Raw genomic sequence first — 23,519 nt, 5'->3', positions numbered from 1 at the left:
CGGCATGAACTTCTCTAGGGTATACACCTATGTGCCTCTAATGGGCTTGGGGGGAGTGTAAGGTGTGTGCTTGTCAGCTTCACAAAACAGTGCCCCACTGTGGCCATCCCACCCCCTGCTGGCACTCCCTTGCCAGTCGGTCATACATGTTCGCCCTGGGGCTGTGTGATGCCTTCTCACTGTGGTTTCCTTTGCATTTCCCTGATTGCTGATGAGGTTGGGCAGTTTTCGTACATTTCCTGGTCATTGGGGTTTCCTCTTTGGTGAAGTGCCTGGTCGAGTCTTCACCCACATGGCAGTGTTTTCTTCTTTTCTTGTTGACTTGGAGGATTCTTTAGGAATTCCAGGTTTTAATCTTTCACCAGTTGTGTACATTGTAAATATCTTGCTTATTTCACTTATAGTGGAGTCATGAGATGAATGTCTTAATTTCAGAGTTCCTAATTTAAGTAGTCAAATCTGTCTTTCACTTTATTATTATTACTGTTTTGTGTTTTAAGGAATTTTGTCCTAACTTCTGGTCATGAAGACTCGCCTACTTTCACTGTTCCCATTAGGTCTTTCATCTACCTGCAACTGATTTTCATGTATGGTGTGAGATAAGGGACCCATTCCTCTCTCGCTCTCTCTCTCGCTCTCACGCACACACACTCGCACTCACACACTCACACACTCACTTCCCCAGACAGGCCAGCATCATTTGGTTAGAAGTGTGTCCTTTCCTCACCCCCACTCCCTCCCCCATGTACCCATCCTTCTCCCAGGCAGGCAGGAGCCCAGGACTGAAGGCTGTGGGCTGGAAGACCAGCAGGAGTATGGTTATCAAGGACAGCCCCTGAGGGCAGGGTGGACAGCCCTCCCCCACTGGACCAGTTGCTGCTCCTGACAAACAGGTCTGTGGGGCTATGGTCTGTCACGTGTCTGGCTGGTGCTGGCTGCCTTGAGGATTAAGCAGGGGCTCAGGGCTTATGACCTGAACTGCCCACTGCACAGGCCACAGGAGGGCAGAGGGAGCGCATCTGCGTGGGCCACAGAGGAGGCCCCTAGGGCCAGCGAGGCCGTGCTGTTTGTGGCAGGAGGCGCACACCCAGGGCAGTGGACCAAGGTAAGGGAGAGCCAGGATGGTCCTTGGCTGTGTCTTCCCTGCTCAGCTCTGGGACCTGTGTCTGTAAAAGAAATGACCCCTCCCAATTTCTTTCCATCTGGGTCTGTTTGGGGCAGCCAAGAGCCAGGAGTGGCCCTCTGGGGAGGGCTATAGCCTGTAGCAAAGACATGCCAGGTCTCTGGCCCCCATTCAAGCCCACAAGACCACTGGCATTCTGCCCACCTGCTCCTCTTTGCCAATTTCAGTGTCCAGGGCCTGCCCACTGGTGTGTGAGGAGTCACTTCCAGCTTCCAATCTGCCCTCCAGACCCTGGTGACTTTCCCCCAGCAGTGGGCAGTAACTGGCCTGGCAGGAGGCAGCCGTCCTGCTCCTGGAGGCATCAGGGCACCGAGGGAGTATGTGCTGAGCACTTTCCATGTGCCAGCTACCTCACCTTTACGTCTTTACTTCTGCTTTGCAGTATATATAATAGATGAGGAAATTGAGGCTCAGGGAGGGGCTGTCGTCCAGCTGGGCCTCGGCCAGGAGGATGGGGAAGTCCTCTAGGATCTCAGTTGTCTGCCTACGTGACCCCAGAAGTTGCAGGCTATGCTACACCCTTGCCTAATTCCTTCCGGCTTGCTGCCCCCTGCTCCTTGGGCTCCCTGGGGTGCTCTGAGAGCTCCAGTCCCTGAGAGGCCAGAAGCAAGAGCCAGTGCTTCTGGGCCCAGCTCAGCTTAGCTAGTGACTGGGACTTAGGTTCCGTCTCCTTGTGTGTGCAGTGGGACAGGGACAATAATTATACCCACCTCTTCAGGTCACCCTGAGGCTGAAATGCAACCTGCACAAAAGGGCTGCAAACATGGCCGTCTCCCAGGAAGTTGTTAGGAAATCTCAGCTTTCGTTTTTATAGGGAAGGTCAATATTGAATTCCCTTCACCCTCTGAAATTTCTGTCTGTTTCCTTCCTTCCTGGGCTTTTTATTTATGTCGTTATTACTATGAGCAAATATCTGCTTAGAAAATATAAGCACATGGTAAAAATGTTCAACATTGTAAGAATATATGATGAAAACTACATCTGCACCCACCCTTTCCCCAGAGCAAACATGAAAAGCAATTTTGGGATATCTGGTCATATATCCCTTCCCCCGTCCCATTATAAAGAAAACACCCAGCAGCTTGCTCTGCCCCCACCCTGTGACTTCCCTCTGGGCCTTTAAATCTACCTACTCGGGCGAGAGCCCGAGCTGCTGCCTCCTTCCAGAAGGCACAATGTTTGTGGACGCTGGCACCAGATTTTCCTTGTCAGCAGGACTGAGGGAGGCTACAGCCTGGCACAGGGCAAACAGGGGGGTTGTTGAGCAGCAAAGAACGGTCCCTCTGTGCCCAGTGAAGGCCCGAGTTGGAGACCAGCTCCCCCTCCTCCCCACTCTAACAGATCTGGGTCTGGATTGAGGGTGGAGCCTGGGGACCTGGCTGAGGCCCAGCCTGGCTGCCAGCTGGCCATTGGGTGACCTTGAGCCTGCCCTCGCCTCCGCCTGGCTCCTGACTCAGTACAGGAGCCTAGGGCATGTGGTGGCCTCAGTGAGAGAACTGAGGCTCTGTCCCCTTCAGGTCCCAAGCACGCCACACATCACCCGTCCCGTCTGGGCTTAAAGCTCATGACGTGGGCTGAGGTTTTCACTTCTTTCCTGTTAAGCTTTGATGTTGTTCTGTGAAGCAACTGAAGTCAGTGCTAAGTCTTGTTGACATTTTCTTGGTGAGCCTTGTGACTCCTGGACCTGCTGCTGTCTTATCTCTGCCACAGAAATCTCCCAGAGGGCTGAGGGCAGGACTTTATCTCTCTCAGGGTCTAAGAAAAGAAAGTGGTAGGTGGCTACATGTGGCCACATGTCCTGCACACATGACTACAAGGCCTTGCCAGAAGGGCTCCCTGCCCCCTTGAAGGAAGAGCGGGATCTACGATTGATGTCAGGAGGATGGCCAGGACCAAGGGTCACAGTCACCCAGTGGGGCAGAGCTCCAGGTGTTTCCAGAGTAGTTATTCAGGTTGCACACTGTACAACCTGAAAGGAAGAATGCACTCTTGCCAAGTTGTGGGCCTGAAAGACTGTGTCCACCAGAAGAGGGCACTCTTTACAAACTCACACACAGGGCCTGTGGTGGATGCAGGTGGGGGAGCCAGCCTTGAGCGTGCTCATGGCCAGAGGAGAGGTGCCTGGGCCTGAGGGGGTGCCTTTCACACTTATGTAGTCTTCCTGTGCTCAGTTTTCTAGAATCTCTCACCAGGACCCTGCTGGTAATTCCCGAGAAAGAAAACTCCAAAACCCTTCTCCATCTGTGTGAGCAGCTTGAGTAGACCCAGTTGGGTGAATATTCAGGAAGAACTGGACCGTATGCCTGGCTTTAGGGGCCACAGAATGGCTTGGCTCAAATCATACCTAGGTCCACATCTCAGCTCTAGCTTTTCCTGGCTGTCTACTCCTGGTCAGGATACCTCTGCACAAACCCTCCACTTTATCATCTGTTAATATTCCCCAGAACTCAAGTATGAAGGACCTCTGCCTCTGTGCCTGGCACCTTGGAGAGTGAGCACTGTATTTATGAAGGCATGCTAATTTGGGACAGGGACTCCCATGAAACACGCATCATTCATTTAACCCACAAATATTTCTTGAGCATCTACGATGTGCCAGGCACTGTGCTGGGGCTGAAAATCAACGGTGAGTATAACAGACATGATCTGTACCCTCACGGAGCTGCCCAGGGAAGGAGAGGGAGACTCTCCCATGAACAGTAGCAACCACATGCTGGGAGGAATCGCTCAGTGGTGCCTGCGAAGAAGTCAGGCAGCTTGTCTGAAGGAGCTGAGACCTGAAGGTGAAGTCAGGGTCTAGTAGGTGAAAAGAGAGACGTGTGTACTCGGCAGAGGGAACAGCATGTGCAAAGGCTCAGGATCAGGAGCCAACTTACTGGATATGAGGTTGGAGCAGAGTGGTGAGGGCAGACATAGGCAGAGGCCAAATCTACAGGGGTTTGTGGGTATGGAAAGGAGTTTGGTGCTTATTTCTTAAGCAGTGAGGAGCCAGGGTTTGAAACAAGGCAGTGACGTGTTGTTAGATTGAAATGTTTTTGAAATTGGGTTTGAGCTTTGGCTCTGCTTCCTGATCCAGCTGCCCTCCATCCATATGACAAGGAGGGTCGGGGAGGAGGGTGTCTTCTCTGGGCACCTGGCCCCAAGCCGGGGCATCTGCCTGCTCTCTTGGGGCTGGAGAGGCCAGACTGCAGTTCTCCAGCAGGGCGACCGGTGGTGCCAAGCCCCCAGCGGTGGCTGATGGGCTGAACCAGCTGGGGTCAGCCCAGTGAGAGGTGGGCTGGAGACCACTGTGGTCAGTCCAAGGCGAGGCCAAGCTTCCCCCTGCTCCCCACTGCACCCAGACCACTGGTTTGGTGGCTCCAGCCTGCAGTTGTCACTACCCTGTCTTTCATGTCCTCTGAGGACTACTCCATCCGCTGTGCCATGAGTTGTGTTTTTAAGTTGATCTAAATTTGCTGCTAAGCTCGACCTGGGGACAGCTGAATGAAACCACCCTTTGCAGGGGAGTGCTTGGGTCCAGACCTCATCTCTTCAGCCCCGGGTCAGTGAAATGCAGGTTATGAAGTCCCTGGTATGCATAAAGCACACAGTGAGTGCCTAACAAGTGTTAGCCTGGCTAGGGCGTGCAACAGGAGGCTGTCACAGCCCGGTAGTCCCTTCCCCGCTCCACGGTGGCCCCTGCACCTGGCACCAGAGCTAAAACACAGAGATGCCAACGTGTGTTGAATGAAGAAGCACCTTCCCGACCAGAGGCTGAGTCCCAAAGTGGGACCACTCGGCAGTTGGGCCATCCGTGCGCCATCTTGCATCTTGGGCAAATGGCCTGGTCCTTCTGAGCCCGTCCCTACTGTAAAATGTGGATGGTGCCTTGTGTGAGTCCCATGGAGCCCCATGGAGCACCTGGCACAGAATCAGTGCTCCAGAAATGGCATCCACTGCCACTGCTACTATGAGTAAGCCTCCCTGCCGTGAAACTACCCGTGGTCACTGAGGGAGACCAAGGAGCAGAAGCTAGAGCCTTGATTGCAAGCAGCATACAGCAGCCTGGCTGACTAAAGCAAGAGGGAATTACTGGAAGGTAGTGTTGTCCCGAGACTGTCCAGGAAAAATGGGAAGCAATCCTAGAACAGGGCCCCTTCTGAGGGCAGGAGGCAGGACCCGCCAGGAATGGTGCCCACTTGTTCCTGTGTGGGAGCCTGAAGACAGGGCCGAGCCCCACGAGAGGCCCACCGAGTGCAAGTGCCGTAAGGACGAGGCCCGCTGCAGGAAGGGACAGGAGGAAATGACCTGGAGGAAAACAACCGAGGTCCACGTTAGCACCCCCACTCCTGGCTTTCCATCTCCATACAGTGGTGTATTTGTTAGATGTGGATTACCCTTAATAATTACTGCAGACATAGCTGAGATGTTGAACAAGTTGTTGTATGCCTGTAATTCCAAATTGCATTTCTAACACTAAGGGGGTTTCCAAACCTTGATGTCTTTGCTACTGACACGTAAATGTCAGTCATATGTGGAAATTGTGAGAGAGACAAAAGTTGTGTGTGGATTGTTGCATAAGTAATGCTAATTGTGGGTCCACTCTGGGAACCTGGAGGGCCCAGTCTGGATCTTGCGGTTTACACTTATTTTGTGGGGTTGGGTTCTCTTACCAGCCGAAAGCCCACTTGGTGCAGAGGCTCCCAAACTTTTCATGCATAGACCTGCGGGTGGGAATCCCTGCTCTGCCATGACCAGCTGAGTGGCCTTGAGTTGTGCCATTTAACCTCTGTGTCTCAGTTTCCGTATGGTCTAAAGAATGGCACTTGATAACTGATTCCACGAGATAGCTCTCCGCACTTGTCTGGTGTGCAGGAGGTGCTCTCTGGGGCCTGCCCTCCTCTCTTCATAGTGCAGGAGGTTCCGAACCACAGGGGACTGGACCTTGACCATGCTCCAGCCTGCCCCAGCCACAGGTGGTGGGGAAAACATAACATGCTTGAGGGTGTTTTTTCTTGCTGCACAAAGTGTGTTCTCAGACCCCTGCTACCCAGCAAGCAGAGTTTCTGTATGTATGAGACCCAGGCCCTAGTGGGTGTGAGCTGACTTCAGGCATTCAGTGACGGGAAAGATCCCCCAGTGCTCACTCAGCCTTCTGATTACATCCAGACCAAAGTGTCAGTGGGCTAACATGTCTTTAACACCTCTTTATCACGCTAAGAAAGGCTTAATTGTATTTCTTTATTTTATAGGAAGTGACACAATCACATGGTTCAACAGTTAAAGATATAAAAGGGTATACAGTGAACAGTGAGCTACCCCCCCAGCCCCATCCCAGTTCTCCCAGAAGTAACCACTGTCCAGGATATTGTATGCACATATCAACGTGTGTGCGCGCGCGTGTGTGCGTGTACTCTCCCCCTATCGTCTTTTACCCAAATACAGCATTCATCATCTTACTTTTGTCACTTAGTAATACGTCCTGTATCTTGCTCCCTATCAGGATATGAAAAGCATCCTTCTGTTTTATGGCTGCCTTCTGTAAATGGATTCTCTATACTACTTGCTAATCTCTGTTTTAAACAAAGGCCCTCAAGCACGGGCCTTTTGCTGATATGATAACAGAATCCGAGCAATATTTTATAACAGTCGTTTGGTATTGGTGATTTATTTTTATGGAAAAACTCCATTTATGCTTAGTGAGACTGGTTTCTTATTGATGGAACAGATATAAAGTCTCCCTGATAGAAAGAGTAGCATTAATTGGTATATAGTGCTTTTGGTCCTTGGGAAAACTAACCTGGGGATAAATCCAGGCCACTTCTGCTGACTGCAACCCCCCCACACACCCCCATAGGACGAAGCCCCTACTGAACCCTCCGGCTTCCTTCTTCATAGCTTACCTGTCCCCACACTTCCCGATTCACGTGTTTGCAGAACTACGGTTATGTTTTCCCCAGCTCCCCACGCCTTTGCCCGTGCCATTCCCTGTACTTGCAGTGCCCTTCTCCTGCTGCCTCACTCAGTGAATTCCCATTCATGCCACAAATCCCAAGACAGGTGTTACCTCCTCCAGAAAGACTTCCCTGGTGGCCACCCCCACCAGCTCACAGTCGTTCCTGTCTCTATGCTAGGTTGCTCCCATGATGGCACTGACCACCCATATTAGTGCCCTGGCATATGCAGGGATTCTCAAACTGCAGCAGGCATCAGAATCAGCTGGATGGTGAGAATTTGCATTTCAAATGATTCCCAACTGGGACTGTGGCCGCTGCTGTTCCTGGGACCACACTTTGAGAACCACTGGTGGAGTGGAAAGAACGTAGGCTGAGTGTCAGTGTACCTGGGTTCTAATCCCAGCTCCATCATTAATGGGTTATGTGTCTTTGAGCAAATTACATACCCTCTCTGGGCTTCAGGGCCTCTGTGATAAACTGGGATGCAAACCCAGCTGGCAGAGCTGCTGTCGGGAGGCAGCTCTCAATTGATGAAGGGCTGGCATCATCAAATGAGAGCTGCCTCCAGCCCCCTGGCCCACTGAGCTTCCCGAGTGCAGGACCCACCTCTGCTTTCTCTCCTCATCCTCTGAGATACCTAGTCAGGACCTGACACACAGTAGGTGGTCAGGTTGAACACATTCAGGAACGCACATGTTCTCAGTTATAGATTTATTCAAATAATGAGTCAGATGTCACATGTACGCCACCTCTGTTAGTTCTGAAACAGTGGAGTCAGGTCAAGCTGTTTGAAGCCTTCCTCCCACTGGGCAGCAGGAGGTGTTGTTTAAATCGATCACATAAAGAAGATGGCACAGGACAACGTTTAACCCACTTAAGAGAAGCTGTGGTTTTAGGAGCACTTAGCAGGATCCGTTTGTGAAACGGGTGTTCCCAGCACTTGTTGTAAATGAACAGACTATTCATAGAGGCCCACTGGGGCCTTGGCTGGCACCCCCTGGGTGCCACTCTGTAGTGTGAAGGCACTTCTTAAGGGTAAGCGAGCTACTTCCCTAACAGCCCCTTAAAACATGGACCCAGCCCTGCCATGTGACTGAATCAGTGACACCAGATGGAAGCCCTAGCAGCTTTCCGTATGTATTTTTTTCTAGGTTCCCTCAATTTCCCCACTCCTTTTAATGCAGATGGCTCCCAGTTTAAGCAAAGTTACTAGAAAAGAAACCCAAATATGTCAAGGATGGTCATTTGTGTTGCCAAAGGGATTCCTCTTTTTTTTTTTTTTTTTTATAAAATCTTTAGCTGACAGGTTCCTTTAAGTACTGGGCATGCTGGAGATAAGAATGGATGTTTTTGCGAAACAGCTTCACCTGGCCCTTGCATAATATATGGTTTCTGAAGAGGGGTATTGGCTCAGAGTAAGACGAGGGTGAGGCTGGGGAGCAGGAAAGGGCCTGCGATTCCCTTCCTGACTCACGTGTCTTGCCCGACCCCTGTCGTTGTCCCTGAGCCAGAATGAATGTGGTTCGACAAAATTCATCCATTTATCTGACATTTTTTGAGCAGCTACTGCAGACCAGGCACCATCTGTGTGCTGGGATACAGTGGTCAGCAAAGTCTCCTTCACAGAGCTTCATTCTGGTAGAAGAGACAGACAGTAAACAAGTTAACAAGTAATTAAGCAAGATAAAAATATAAGCTGGTAAGATGGGCTTGAAAGGGAGTTAAATGAGATGAAGAGATGTGGGGATGGCTTACCTGGGGAAGCCGGGGAGGGGCCTCCGAAGAAGTGGCAGGGAGCAGTCCACCGGCCCTCCTTGGGACATGTATCGCTGTCTCAGAGCTCTTCAAGTGTGGGGCCTGTCTCCTTCTATAGGTGGGGCTTGGAACTGTGGAACTTAATCCCTGGCCCCAAGCTCCTCAAGGGGTTCATGACAAGGGGCCCTCTGAGTGTGGGCTCAGCCCTGGGATGGGTTTGTTGAAGGAGGAATGGGAGACGCAGGCAGCCAGGGAAGAGAAAGAGCAAAGTCCAGGACTACCCCAGATGTGACCCGACCGGGACCTCTGAGGCAGCCTCAGCAGAGCTGGCAGAAGCCTTGCGTCCTTCCTGGGGTGGCCACTGCTGTTCCCTTTCTGCTTCGCCCTAGCTGCATTCCATTCCAAAAGGGAAGTGGGCATTCCCAGGCAGAGAATCGGGATTTGTGAAGGGGTTCCAGGAGCAGACTGCGTGGGCAGAGGTGGACAGTGGTGAGCAGAGTGCATGCCGAGGACCCAGCACTTAATATGCCACTTAAGCATTTACAAACTCAGAGATATGCATTGCTATTCGTTCCCATTTTACAGAAGAGGAAACTGAGGCTCAGAGGGGCAATGCCCAAGGCCACACTGCCAATCTAGGGACAGAGACAGGGGTCTGACTCCACAGCCAGTGGGGGCAGGGAGGGACTGATTTTGCTTTTGTCATTTTCATCGTATCAACCAGGAGGGGAGACTGTCCCCTGCAGGGGTCTTCTTGGAGCTGGACCTTGAAGACCAAAGGGAATATTGTTATAAGCACTTGGGACTCAGACAGACCTGGGTTCAAATCCTTCACTTAAGCTGTTTGCACTTACACAAATTCCTTCACCTTTCTGAGCCCCAGTTTCTGTTTCTGGATCACGGGATGAGGATAACAGGGACAGTACTGACTTTAGAAGGTCCTTGTGAGGCTTAAGTGAGATGGCACATGTAAAGCACTTAGTACAGAGCCTGTGCTCAGTAAGCTCCTTGAGTAGGGGGAGAAGGGACAAGTCTGGCTTCAGGAATGTAACACGTCCGTGGTTTGGCGGCCAAATGGACCTGTGCTCAAATCCCTGTGTTGCCTTAGGCAAATTACTCCACGTCTCTGAGCCTCAATTTATCTGTAAAATGGAGGGTTGTTGAGGATTAAATTCAATCAGTTTGGTAAAGTGCCTGGTTCAGAGTATATGCCCGTGAGAGATGGTCATGACTCTGTGAGAGAGGTCACAGCCCCCAGGCTTAAGGAAGAGGCACAAAGAGGCAGGGAGGTAAGAAAGGAGCCTCAGAAGACTGGTGTACTTGCCCAAGATGCAAGTTCACAGCCAGGTGCAGGAACCTGGGTTTTTGATACCAGTGTATGGCCCAAGCCATCCTGGCCAACCAGTCCCAGTGTGGGATGGAGCCTCTGGTAGGAAAAGCGCTTCCTCATTCAACACTCCTTTGCTCCTCTTGTGTGTTAACTCGTGTGTGAGGTGCGGGACTGCCGGCTCTGAAGGCCTCTGGGGTGCCTGGCCCTGGCTAGGCAGTTGCGAGTGTCATTGCCAAGCCTCACTCCACTCCGCAAGGAAGGTCTGTCCCCCTTTTGTGGGTGAAGGCACTGAGGCCCTGAGAAGCTGGGTAATTTGCCGAAGGTCACATGGGGGTAGGGGCGTGTGGGGGGGATATCTGTCCAGACCTATTGGGCACAGGCCTCCCTCTTCCATTTGTGGTGGAGAATTGGGGTGGCTGGGGCTCCATCTCAGGCAGAGAGAGTGGGCACAGAGAGGCCGACCTGAAATAGCTTGGAGCCATTTTCCTTGAGCTGTCCCTGAGGGAGGGCTGAACCCACTCAGTATAAGCATTGTGGGTCTTCCCTAAGCATCTGATGGTGACTTCTTCGTGACACCAACCAGGAAAAGGAGGGTTGAGTAGAGAGGCTGAAGTGGGGGCACTTTTGATTGTATCTGGGCTGGCAGGGCACCCTGATGGGAAGTGTGATGAACTGTGATTTGGGCGGGGGTGAGGGTCAGGAAAGAGACCTTCTCTGGTGAAGGCAATAGGTCAGCTTTTCCTTCTACATTTCTTCCTGGTGTCTGGCCACTTCCCATCCACTTTAATAGATTCAAGAACTCAAGTAGCCACACTTCAGAAGCCACAGATCTGTTCTCCACAGGCCCTGCCCTTGGACTCCAGGACAACCAGTCCAACTCACCTGGCTGGGCCCAGCAGAGGGACTCAGAAAGATGGGGTATGCCCACAGAAGGGCCAGACTGGGAAGGGATGTGCTGAGAACATTGTGATCTGTGGCTTCCTTCACTTTTACAACAAAACAACATCCTCTGGGTGGCCGGGGTTGTAGTGGGCAGTGGGGACCTGGAAGCCTGGAGTGCTCTGGGGATCCAGGTTAGGAGAGCTTCTTGGAGGAGGCGATCATTACTGGCTGTTTTGTTCACTTGGTGAATCACTGAGCACACGTCACATGCTGGGTTTTTCAGAGCTCCCACAGAGCCACCCTCTATCTCTACCCATGGGGGATTTTGTTTCTCCATGCATTGGACCCTGTGTCCTAACGCTGTGTTTCTGTTACTGCAGCACCTCCCGGAGGGTCCTTCCCATGCCTTCACAGGCTGTATTAATCCATTTGTCAACTGTTGGCATAATAACAACTGCATCATTCATTTATCATTCATTTCAAGACCACAGGAAAACAACATCCTCATACCTCAAACCACAATGGTTCCCTGGCTCCGTGACTTCCCTTGTCAGAACAGTGGGGAAGGAGCTATGGAAAGGAAGGCAGAAGACGAATTCTAGGCTGTGTGTCAGCATGACTTGGGGAAGGGCTCCCCACTCTCTAGGCCTCAGGCTCGTCATATGAATGATGAGCAGGTAGCACTGGGTAACTCCTTCTGCTCTAAAGCTATAGGGTGTGCTAGCATTAAGGCCACTTTAATCTCACTGTTACAGTCCAGGTCATGGCCAACCCAAGTGCTGTTGAGTTTTCTGTGGTTGGGACTCAGCTCCCCTGGTGCTGTGACAGCTGTGCCAGTTACATGAAGCAGTGGCAGCGTCAGGGCGCCACTGAGATGAGAGGGTAGATAGTGATGGAGAGCCATTGTCCCAGCCCTTGAGGTGTCCACAGTGTCGGTGAGGGGGAGTGGGGGCACTAAGGGATGCTTCAAAGAGAAGGTGACATTGGGGCTGGTCCTTGAAAGTTGAGTAGGAGTTTGCCAAGCAGATAAAGAGAGCAACCCAGGAAGTGGGAACAGCATAAGCAAAGGCACTGGGATGGAAACATGCCCGATGCATTCTGGGAGGAGCTATATTGTAGGGATGGTAGTTGGGAGTGAGGCTGGAAAGAGAGTCAGGAGCTGGATGACAACCAAGGTAGTGCCCGAGCAGGTAAATGGCCCTACACTCTCATTCCAGATAAAGAACCCCCAGCTTCCCAAAGTAAGTTATGCCAACGTCATTTAGTTTACGTTATTTAGTATGATCAGAGAAGTCTATGATTTGCAAGTGGTTTTTGTTAAAAATGATGGAGATTGAAAAAGTGACTTGCCACTTATTACAGCTTTATTTTAAATAAACAGCTTTATTGTATTTATTTATTTTTAATTATAGTTTATTGGTGCGACAATTGTTAGTAAAGTTGCATAGATTTCAGGTGTACAATTCTGTATTACATCATCTATAAATCCCACTGTGTGTTCACCACCCAGAGTCAGTTCTCCTTCCATCACCATATATTTGATCCCCTTTACCCTCATCTACCACCCCCCTCCCCCCTTACCCTCTGGTAACCACTAATCTATTGTCTGTGTCTATGAGTTTTTGTTTCTCATTTGTTTGTCTTGTTCTTTTGTTGTTTTGGGTTCATATTCCACATATCAATGAAATCATATGGTTCTCTGCTTTTTCTAGAACAGCTTTATTATCTGGATAATTTCTCTTCTGGGGACTAATTAGCTTCCCTTAGATGTCACTCCAGAGAATTCTATGTTCTGCACAGCTGTCTCTGGTTTTTTATGGCATCCAACACTTACACGAATAAGTTCCATTGTGTATGGAACCTACAACTCCCCCACGCCCGGCTGTATGCTGCACTGTCCAAGTCCCTGCTGCGCCATCCAGCAGTGAGGACCAGTGGCCTGGGCCAGTGTCTGTGCTTCTAGTGCCTGGCCTCACACCCCAGGGCTCATCCCTTCACCTCTCTGGGCCTTGGTTTGTAAAACGAGGGGTTGGGCTGGAGGGATGATCACAGAGCCCGCTCCTGGACCCAGCATTCTGGCTGTGATGTGGGGGTGTCTGTTTCAGTGTCACGAGGCGTACCATGTTAATGATGGGCACTGAGCGGAGGGCTGAATGGGCTACAATGCACCTCCAGTTGATTTGCATGGCTGTCGGCAAGACACAGCCTGCTCAAAAGACAAGGAAACTGGAGTGGCCAGAGAGGCAGCTTACGTACAATCTAGAATTGGGGTCTCTGTGGACTGGCTCTGGCCGGCTTCACAGCCTCCTAGAAAATACTAGAAGATGCTACCCTGTTTCCCTGAAAATAAGACCTAGCTGGACCATCAGCTCTAATGCGCCTTTTGGAACAAAAATTAATATAAGACTCAAATTATATTATATATTATATTATAAGACCTGGTCTTATATTATAGTAAAATAAGACTGGATCTTATATTAATTTTTGCTCCAAAAGGCGTATTAGAGCTGATGGTCTGGCTAGGTCTTAAAACGGTAGAAGACCTCCAGTCCCTTGGATTACCGTGTCTTTTATTGATTTCTTTATTTCACTGGCTTTTTTTTCCCTTAATGTAATAAACACTTGTTTAAAATTTTGAAAAATTTCAAGGGCATAGAGTGAAAAGTCTTCCTCTTTCCCTTCTCTGTCCCAACTATACCTCCAGCTTAGAGGGCAGGGGCCCATTCGCAGGAATCTCTGGAACCCCCATTTTTGACATTGAAAGCTGAAACCCGAAGTCCTGGCCATGAGCTAGGCATAGTGGGGTTCTGAAGGAAGTTTAGTATTGCTGGACGTGTGGCACGCATGAAGGGGGCATGATGATGGGCAAGGGCTGGAGAGGTGAACCAGCCCACAAGGTCAGCCATGTGGAGAGGCTGGCCTTCATCCTGACAGTTCTGGGAGAGGGACTGCAAAGGTTGGCCTTTGGGGGAGTGCCACATGGGGACTGTGGGAGACAGGAGGCGGTCAGGAGCCTGGGGGGGGGATGAAGTCGGGTTGTGGCTTGTGAAATGGTCCAAGGCAAGCAACTCAGGACTAAAACCCAGGACAACACAGTGGGACTGAACATTTCATGGGTTTTGTTTGCATCCTACAACCTTGTACATGGGTTCCTACTCATCCCTCAAAGCCCAGCCCAAATGTCCCTTTATCTTTGGAGCTTCTCATGGGGCAGAGTTATAGAGAATTATAGGCTCCTTTCTCCAAACTATCATGACATCATACTGGGGGGGACACTTGTCACAGCACTGTCTTCCCCATTTGGGCCTCAGAAGACAGGCACAGAGCAAGCACTAATAAATGCTTGCTAAATTAAATTAAACAGCAAGGTGATTTAGCCAGGGTTAAGGAAACTGAGACTCAGAAGGCTAAGGAATTTGCCCAAATGGTACATGAACAAATTTTTCCCAGCCTAGTCATTTCGGCAGAAAAATTGGCTTTCTCTGCCTCTCCTGGCTGGAACTTTTCTCACTCACCTCATGATATGATAAATTATTAATCTGTGAGGCAGTTAACTGAGCAGAAGCAAGAGGCACACTTTGCAGGAAGATAAGAAGACAAGAGAGGTAGAGGCATTTGGTTTCCAGGGACTCCATCCTCTGGTGTTCCAAATGCTAACAGGGAAATTCACTCCCTTCCTGTAAATCCCAGCTGGAAAAATGTCTCCAAGACCATACTGACGAGGCCCTGGGCCTGGAGAAGTGCCTGAAATTCTTGGAGAATCAGGTTGTGAGGCTGTTGGAGCCTTTCTGGAGGGCTCCAGCAGCTGGGCTGGGGAATTCTCTTGGCTCCATTTATTGCAGCCTATTTTTAGAGGGCAGTTGAAGCTGAGGTGGGAGTTTTCCACCTGCCCCCCGCCCCCAAACAGGACTATAACAGCCCTATTCCCTTCCAGCTCTCCCCACCCACCAACCAGGGTGCAGGATGTGACCACAGTCTTTGAACTTTGTGGCTCAGTGGTCTTCTCACTCTAGAACTCCATGTGTAGGTGCTTTTGTCTATCTCCTTGACTCTGGCCATCTTAGTGGCGAGAGGCGATATCTCACTGTTTTGATCTGTACTTCCCTGATGACTAGTAATGTTGAGCATCTTTTCATGTGTTAGTGGCCATTCATATGTCTTCTCTGGAGAAATGTCTATTCGGACCCTTCGCCCATTGTTAAATTGGGTTATTTGCCTTTTTATTATTGAGTTATAAATGTTCTTTATATAGTACTGATACTAGACCCTTATCAGATTTGTGTCTTGCAAATACTTTCTCCCATTCAGTGTCTTTATTTTTAAAGTAGCAAAGAAAACATCAGAAGCGAAGAGGAAGAATGTGGAAATGGGCAGTGAGGGCAGCACTGAATTCTTGCTCAGCCTCTTGCCTGGATACCCTAGTGCACTAAATTGGCTCTCCGGACTTTCCCATGGGACAAGCTGGACCAACCCAGTCCTCTTCCTTCACTGTCCCCCACCCCAGCCCAGTTTCCCCATCTGGGAATAACACTCACCAGGCCCTTTGCACCACCCCCTGCAAATTAAAGATTCAAAAGGGCACAAGATGATGTCCCTGCCTTAGTGGCTTCCTACAGCTTCCTGACTCCCGCAGAACAGCCAGTTGCCTGGCCCTCCAGGAGATGGACTTGCAGGTGGGACAGCCCAGGACAGGTGGGGTTTTGATTGTATCTGTGTATGCTTGATGTCTCCCAACCACATTTGGGCATTCCACAAGTGTGGGTGCTGTGCACTGTGGCTGCCTTCATGAAGCCCAAGGACAGATAATAAACATGTAAATATGCAAATTGGAACAGTAATCCATGATTGCTTATAGTAGGGAGAACTGAGCAGCCTGGGAGAGGAGAGAGAAGGTGAGTTAGTTAACCCAGTTAAACTGAGCCTCAGTTTACTCTTCTGAAAAATGGGGCCAGTAATAACTCCACCTATGTCACAATGTTGTCTTGAGGATTAAATATCAGTAAAGAGCTCGAAGATACTAAATTAGTATTACTTTAAGCCTGCAATGGGAGTCTGAATGTTGTCTCTGAGCGAGGGAAGGGCTTAGGGGGAAAAGAAGCTGCCTCCATTAGATCCTCACCAAAAAGTCCCCCAAAGGGTCTCCCCAGCCTCAGGACGGGACCTACTCCTTTCTCCGGGGCAGGAGCATCAGAGCCTCAGTACTAGACCATCTGGGACAGCAAGGGCCCAGTTTTATAAACTGAGGCCAAAGTCAGGATTGGCTCCCCCAGCAGAGAAGGCTACAGTTTGCTGGCTTAGGGTTTTGTATTTGTTGTGCACGTTGGGGAGAAAGATATGGATATTGGGGATATCTGTGCTGGAGGAGTGCGCAGTCCTCCCAGAAAAGGGCCTAGCTTGCAGGGACACGGGAGGCTGTAACCTGAGAATGCCGACCCTGCGCTGCTCACCCACCTAGTCCTGCAGCTCGGCGTGGCCCCGCCCCTTTCTGCCCCGCTGCTGCGCTCCCCCCGCGGCTCCGCCTCCCGACCCCGCCCCTTACCCCGCCCCTCCCGGGCCACATTCCTCCGGCCCGGCCTCTGGTTGCGCCCGGCGGGGGAAGGGTTCGGCTCGGCTGGCCTGCGGCTCGGACTTGGGCCGGGAGCGGCAGGCACTGGCAGGCACTGGTGGTGTTTCAAGGTGGTCGCGTGGCGCGTGGTCAGGTCTCCCGGTCGGGTGTAGGCCCCCAGATCCCGCCGCCCGTGGCGGGAGTAGGCGGCGCTCCGCTGGGCCTGGGTCCCGGGCGTCCGGCCCCGTCAGCTCCCGCCGCAGCCACCATGTGGTGCCTACATTGCAACTCCGAGCGGACCCAGTCCTTGCTGGAGCTGGAGCTTGACTGCGGGTAAGGGCTCCGGGCGAGGCCGGGGTGGGCGCGGGGGCTCGGGCGAGAGGGCTGCGGGGAGGGGCTGAACGCGCATCGGCTGGCGGGGCGGGGCCCAGGGTGGCGTGGGGTGCCCGCGGCACCCGACACTGCACACTCGCCTGCAGAGTGTTGTGGGTGTGTGAGCGAGCCTGGCGCCGCGTTCGGTTGTGTGATGGTTTGTTAGAGACGGCCGGGGACGGAAGTGTAAGTGTGTGCCGGAGAGAAGCTGTAGAGAATGGGTGTGTGAGAGTGAGAGACTGTCAGGACCAGTGCCTGTGTGTGAGAGGGAGGAGGGGAGCGGGGTGCAGTGTGTCTGCGTTAGTGTGTGTGTCAACCAGACACAGGGCCTGAGTCTGTGTGTGTGAGAAAAGATGCTGTCAGTGCAGGGAGTGTGTGTGTGCTCACACTCGTCAGTGACTTGGAATGGGAGCTTGTGTGTGGGTGCGTTTACGTGGGAAAAACCGATGGGAGTTGGTATCTGGTGCGAGAGCAAATGGTGGGAGAGGGAGCGTGGCCAGCAGCCCTGGGGGTTGTATCCGGTTGCAGGTGGGCCAAAGGCTGGCAGGGAGTCCTCCTGGAGGCCCGTTGGGGGGAGACCTTACTCCGTGTCTGCGGTTATGTGTCTGCTCTGTCAGGGGAGACCCCTGGTGTGTGTGCGATGCTGAGGTGCTGAGGGGCTGTGGGGAGGTGGTCCAGGTGTGCTCCCCAGTGGGGCCCCGGGAATGCAGGTGGGCGCCTGAAGCCAGGGAGGCTGAGTTCTGTGTGGCTACTGTTGTGGCTGTGAAGGGACCGCTGGTGGGGTTGGGGTGTTTGTTTATGTACACCTGGTATAGTCAGGAATGGAGTCTGAGTGGCGCATGTGTCCCAGAGACCAACCCTCTTCTGCTTCGGGCTTGTGGGTGGCTGTCTGAGCATCCAAGGGCCGATATTTATGGAGAGAAGGAGAGTGTGTATGTGCTGGGAATATCGATTTCCTGGCTCTGCTCGCCAGCACAGCTGCCCTGAGCTGTCTGCAGGCCCCTTGGAGGAGCAGGGCTATGGGGTGGAGGGGAGTTGTTGACAAGCTGGTTTGGCATGTGTCAGGCCCCCTGGGGGGAGGCCCACCTGCAACCGTTTGATCTTTGAGTTCAAAATTCTGCAGCCTGTGTCTGGTGGTTGCACTGAGAACATGGGTGTGTTCCCCTCTGCCCCCCTCCTCACTCCAGGGGCCCGGAAGTCTGGGCATGAAGCATCATGGAGGGTTGTGAGGGTGGGGTTCCCAAAGACCCATGGCTGTTTGCATCTGGGGCGAAGGCTGAGCAAGCTGCAGCTGTAGGGCCAGCTGTCTGGAATCAGTGGATCAGTCTGAGAATGAGGGTGGTGATATGCACACCCCGCACGTGCCTCTGCCTTGTGCAGCTGTCCCATCCGGTACTGCGTTGGTATTCCTGTCCTTGTGGTACCGTCGTCCCCATATTGCAGGAGAGAAAACTGAGGTTGAGTGTTCAGTCTTGTAGGCACCAAGGCTCCATGGTTTATTGAGAGTGCCTGGTGTTCACCCTTCGGCCTCAGAGCAGGTGGGTTACATTTGCTCCCGAGTGCCTGGGATGTGGTTCCGAAGGAAGCTTGGCCTGTGGAGGCTCAGCCAGGAGAGCTAGGAGCTCCTTACACTGGCCAGCTTGCCCCCATCCAGAGTCCTTCCAGCTGACCATCTCTCCCTCTCTAAACTCTGAAAGGACCCGGCATACTCCAGGGACCTCCACCCGCAGTGTGTAACAGTCCAAGACGCCCTCTCCGGGCACAGCACGCTGTCCTGGGAGCAGACGCTTCTCCAACGGCATGTGCTCGCACGCAGCACCCGCTGCTCTGCCCTGTGGGCCCCCAGGCCACCCGGGTGTCTCCCTACCTGCCCTTTCTAAGTGGGTACATTCAGGTAAGGAATCTAGTGAGTTGAGCAGAATATTACAAGGGGAGCCTGAAATAGAACCCAGACATTCTGATGGAGGGCCTCTGGAGGACCCTGCCAGCCTTGCCAGGATTTTCAGGCTTTTGCTCAAGGAAGTCTGCTGTGAACTAGTTGTGCTAATATTTACACAGCTTCAGTTCAAAAACATGGACAGGACTGACATCTCTGCATAGTCAAATACTGTGTTTCCCCGAAAACAAGATCTAACCAGAAAAGAAGCCCTAGCATGTTTTTCAGGATGACATCCCCTGAACATAAGCCCTAATGTGTCTTTTGGAGCAAAACTTAATATAAGACCCGGTCTTATTTTTGGGGAAACACGGTAGTGAAATGAATGGGCAAATAGGTGTTTCTGGAAGGGATTGAACGGGGCTGTCTACTAAGGGAGCTCAGTGTGTGTGTGTCTGCGTGTCGTGTGTGTGCATGTGCGTGTGTGTATGGGTGTTATCTGGCTGGACTCGATAGAACATGGCATCATGCTTTGCCAGGAGAGTCCAGGGCACTCTGAGAGGCAAACAGACTTTGTTTCAAATCTCAGCTCAGCCCTGTGAGTTTATGCAAGTTACCATACTCCTGTGAGCCTTGGCCTGCCCCTTGGGGAAAGGGAATGATAGATAATGTGCTTCACAGAGGTGCCTGGGAACATGGGTGTCTGAAAGCCCTGGCCCCGCTGCCCAGCCCAGGCTCCAGTCCGATGCTGCCATCATCCAGGTCAGCACTCAGCTCTCCCCACCACCGCAGACCCATCGGATTTTCTTCCTCCCCTGTTGTCAGTTCCCTTTGGATTATGATGACACGCGGACCATCCACCAACTAAGCATGTGACAAGATGACAGCATAGTTCTGATGGGCTTGGGCCCGGCCAGGGGCCTGAGGAGAGTTCCACACAGGTGGCCCACTCCCCTGTGGAGGTGTGTTTGTGTGGCAGGGGACGATGCTCAAAGGCCGTTGAGTGGGATTCATCATTTGTCCTCAAAAGGAAATCATAGTGAGTTTAAAGGCTCTTGAACAATTAATTGGCATGGCCTTACAGAATCTTGCTGCTCCCACTGCATGAGCTGTTGCTGAGAGAAAACCGATGGTGATTATGGTGTAACATATCGCATGGTGCCACCTGGACCTGCCACTCTGGCTGCTGTGGCTGAAGCCCTAGCTGGGCCGGCGGCTGGGCCTCTGATGCCTGCCCAGCATGGCGCCTGACCATGAATGAATGACTGCGTCGGTGAATGAATGAGCCCATGGATGCATGCGTGGGGGCCGTTGGGGGCAGATTGTATAGATGGGCTTGCATGGGGGGTGTTGTTCTCCGGGGAGCCGTGTATGCCCCGGGGGCACCTGACGTTGCACTTCCCAACCTTTATTTACTCACCAAACAGTTACTGAGCACGTACTTTGTGCCAGCTCTGGGCTCGATGTGGACCAACCAGGGTGAATAACGTGAAGCCGTGCATCACAAAGCACAGGCCTGGAGGTCGCACAGAACCCTGACTCCGCCTCCTCCCAGCTGCATGGCCTCAGATACGTGGCCTCCCCGTCCGAGCTCTGATTTTGTCATCCATGCAGTGGGGCCTAAAAACAACCTCCTGCAAGGGTGTGCAGCTTTGCATGGCGACTGACACATATTAGATGCCCCCAAAATGGCAGCTGTTGTCACCATCATGACTGTCACCACCTTTTCTTGTTTGCGAAATTACTGCTGAATTAAACTGTCTCCTCACAGTTTTCCATTTTGCTAGTTTCTGGGTCTGAAGACTGGTTTCTGGGCCTACATGGCTGCTTGTGAAATCTCTCCTTGAGGGGCCGAGGCTGGTCCTAGTTGCCCTGAGTATGTTTTTATGATTTATTCATACGTGGCTGTGGCTTCCCTGCTCCTTGATGGAAAGGATCATTCTTTCCATTTTTTTTCCTTGGTCTGCAGCCTCCTAACATGGTGACAGTTTAGTTTGAACTTAAGGCCCAGATGTAGAACCATAGCGAGAGTTCCCTCCCGGTTGGTATAGATGGGACACTATGCTAGCATTGTTTTCTCCTCTTTGTTCAAAGGTCAGTGTAATAATGATAGTAATAGCAGTAGTTGCCGTTTAGTGAACTCTGTGTGGAGTAGTTAATTCTCAAAGCAGTTTATGAGTAAGGGCTTCTGCTGTTCCCACTTTTTCAGTTGGGGGAAGATGATATGACTCGCCCAGGGTCACCAGCCAGTAGGTCCAGAGCAGGGCTTTGAACTCAGTCAGGCTGGTGTCAGGGTCTGTGCTCTTCTAAGCCAGGCTCTGCTTCTTCAGGGATTAAATAATCTTTAGCAAAATATGTCACCATCATAAAAGGAGCCTTTTGCATCTTTCCCAAGCCACAGAATAGGTGTCTGTTACCCCTGGTGTCTGGATTCCCAAAATATTTCCCAAATCTGCTATCCCTTGAACTCTGGGCTCTTCTGGTGTCTTGCCAGTCCCCGTAGACCCCAAAGGCTGCTTCCCCCAACACGCCAGTGGGATTCTGAGACACCTGTGGTCCTGAGCACCTGTGGCATTTTGAGGTACCACACTTGCCCCAGGCTAGCCTTGCTGTGGAGTGTGGTCCTGGGCACGAAAGCTGACTCCCTGGGAGACCAGTGCAAACACCACCGGCTTCTGCACGGTGGGAAACCGAGGCGAGGACTGGTGACATCACTAGGGCACCCACGTGTGTGTGGGTGCTGAACTTGATCCCACGGGAGGAGAGAAGGACCATTAATAAACTGGAAAATTTGGGAGAGTCTCCAGCCAGTGGGTGGCCTCCTCGTTTGGGTTCCCCGAAATCACCTATGGCCCAGACTGGGCTGGCGTCTGTCTGCCAACGTGAATGCTTTCTCCCCAATGCCTGTTTTCAAAGGAGGAAGCAAATGATGTTTACTTTTTTATTTCTGGCTGGGAGGCTAGGTGGTGTAAGGATTAAATGCGTTGGTACATGTAAACCATTTAAAACTAAAACAGTGCCTTATTGTATTATAGGAAGCGCTCAATAAATGTTAGTTATAATGATTGTAATTGTTTTTATTTATCCTGATTATTACTGAGCTTGTAAGGGTCTCTCCCTCCAGAGAGGAGGCCTCCCAGAGAGGCCGGGGCAGAGCTGGCTTCCGTTAGCTGTTGGCATTTGGCCTCCCTGGAAGGCCTGGCATCACTCATCTCAACACATCTCATTTCTGGCCTCAGTTTCCACATCTGTGAAAGTAGATGCACCTTATTTCCTGAACCTTGTGGTCATTTGCTGAGGGAAGATGGTTAAGGGGGCAAATTCTGTAGCTAGACCACCTAGAACCCTGCCCCCCTCTGCCCCTCACACTGTCTAATGTTGGGCAGTCCCCTAGCGTTTCTGAGCCTTGTTTTCCCCATCGGTAACATGGGGGTGCCAGTAGCAACTGGGGGAGTCATGAGGATCCATGAGTTATCCACATAAAGCGCTTGAACAGCGTGGAGTAAACCTGGTAGATGGTGGCTTTTAGCTAGTGTTTCAGAACCGAGAGATTCAACTGTGCTGGAACTGGGGCACGTTACTAAACAATGGGAATAGATGCTCTCTCTTTTTGGCGATGGACAAGGCCAGGGTTAAGAGAAAGTGAGGCAGAGAGATGCTGGTGAGGGCAGCAGTTGAAGGGCAGTGCTGTTCACAGCGGAGGTGGCAGTGGCTGCTTGGAGCGAGACAGACCACAGACGGTGAGAAGGCACTGAAGCCTAGGCTGTGTGTGTGCGTGGAGCCCGCTGTCCCCAGCTGTCCCTAGATTTATAGAGGACACTAATAGAGGACAGTTAAGAGTGTTTTGCCTGTGGATTAGAAAAATTTCAACTTAGCGAGGTTGAAGATTTCTTAGACAGGATGGGCAACTGGCCTTTGGTACCGTGGTAGTATCTGACGTTTGGGTGGCCTTTCAGTTTTACACGCACTTGTCTTATTTGAACCTCCCAAGAGCCTTGTGAAGTAGCTGGTATCATTCACACTTTACAGACAAGGAAACCGAGGTGAAAAAAGTGAAAATAACATACTCAAACTTTGCAGAATGTAGACTCGATTTAGCGTCCTGGTTAACGCATAGCTGTCCCCTTCCTGACATTGTTGGAGGGCTTGGGCCTGTTAGAATGGAGGGTGAAGCAGAGCCTGCAGGGCCCCCCGGGGCCCCGGCACCTGTGGGTGGGCACAGTGGGGCCTCACCCTTTGTAGAGAGCACAGAGCACCCTGGGAAGCTCTGGCTGGTGGCCTTGAATCTCAAGAATATGTTTCCCAGTCCCAGGAGGACGTCTGGGTGTGAGAACTGGCCTCCAGATTTCCTGTCGATATTGGGATGACTCTGAAGTGGCGGCGATGGCAGAGAAGGGGCTAGAAGAGCGCCAGCTCGTAATGGTGTTCAGTAAATGCCAGCCGCTTTGTGGTTCTTCCTGCGTGGTGTAGCCACCATGGCTGTCGTCCTTACTGCTGTCATCTGCCTGGGAAGGCCTTGAACAGGACCCCGAAGTGCAGTTAGTCCTGGGAGGGGATTGGAGAGGAAGTGGTTGGGGAAGCCACTCTTTTCTCTGCTGTTAGTGAAGCGGGGTGGGAGGGCAGGCGTGCAAGCACAAGTT

At 51.8% G+C, this 23,519-nt stretch overlaps 1 protein-coding gene across 15 annotated transcripts in view; it reads left to right on the top strand.

Annotated features, from left to right (window-relative positions):
* IQSEC1 (IQ motif and Sec7 domain ArfGEF 1) overlaps positions 1-23,519 on the top strand; it is a 467,442-nt gene that overhangs the window by 370,558 nt on the left and 73,365 nt on the right. For 2 of the 15 annotated variants that reach the window (XM_033091225.1, XM_033091166.1), the window contains exon 1: positions 16,639-16,964. The exons of the other annotated variants lie outside the window; for them this stretch is intronic. In XM_033091225.1, the coding sequence (XP_032947116.1) occupies positions 16,900-16,964 (65 nt within the window). In that variant the 5' untranslated portion in view covers positions 16,639-16,899. Of the gene's footprint in view, positions 1-16,638; positions 16,965-23,519 lie in introns of those variants that run through there. 15 annotated transcript variants of the gene reach the window in all.

Source organism: Rhinolophus ferrumequinum, chromosome 2 (genome assembly GCF_004115265.2).
Source record: "Rhinolophus ferrumequinum isolate MPI-CBG mRhiFer1 chromosome 2, mRhiFer1_v1.p, whole genome shotgun sequence".
In the NCBI taxonomy this organism is placed as follows: domain Eukaryota; kingdom Metazoa; phylum Chordata; class Mammalia; order Chiroptera; family Rhinolophidae; genus Rhinolophus; species Rhinolophus ferrumequinum.
Note: the sequence above shows the minus strand (reverse complement) of the source record. Positions and strands in the feature narration are given on the sequence as shown.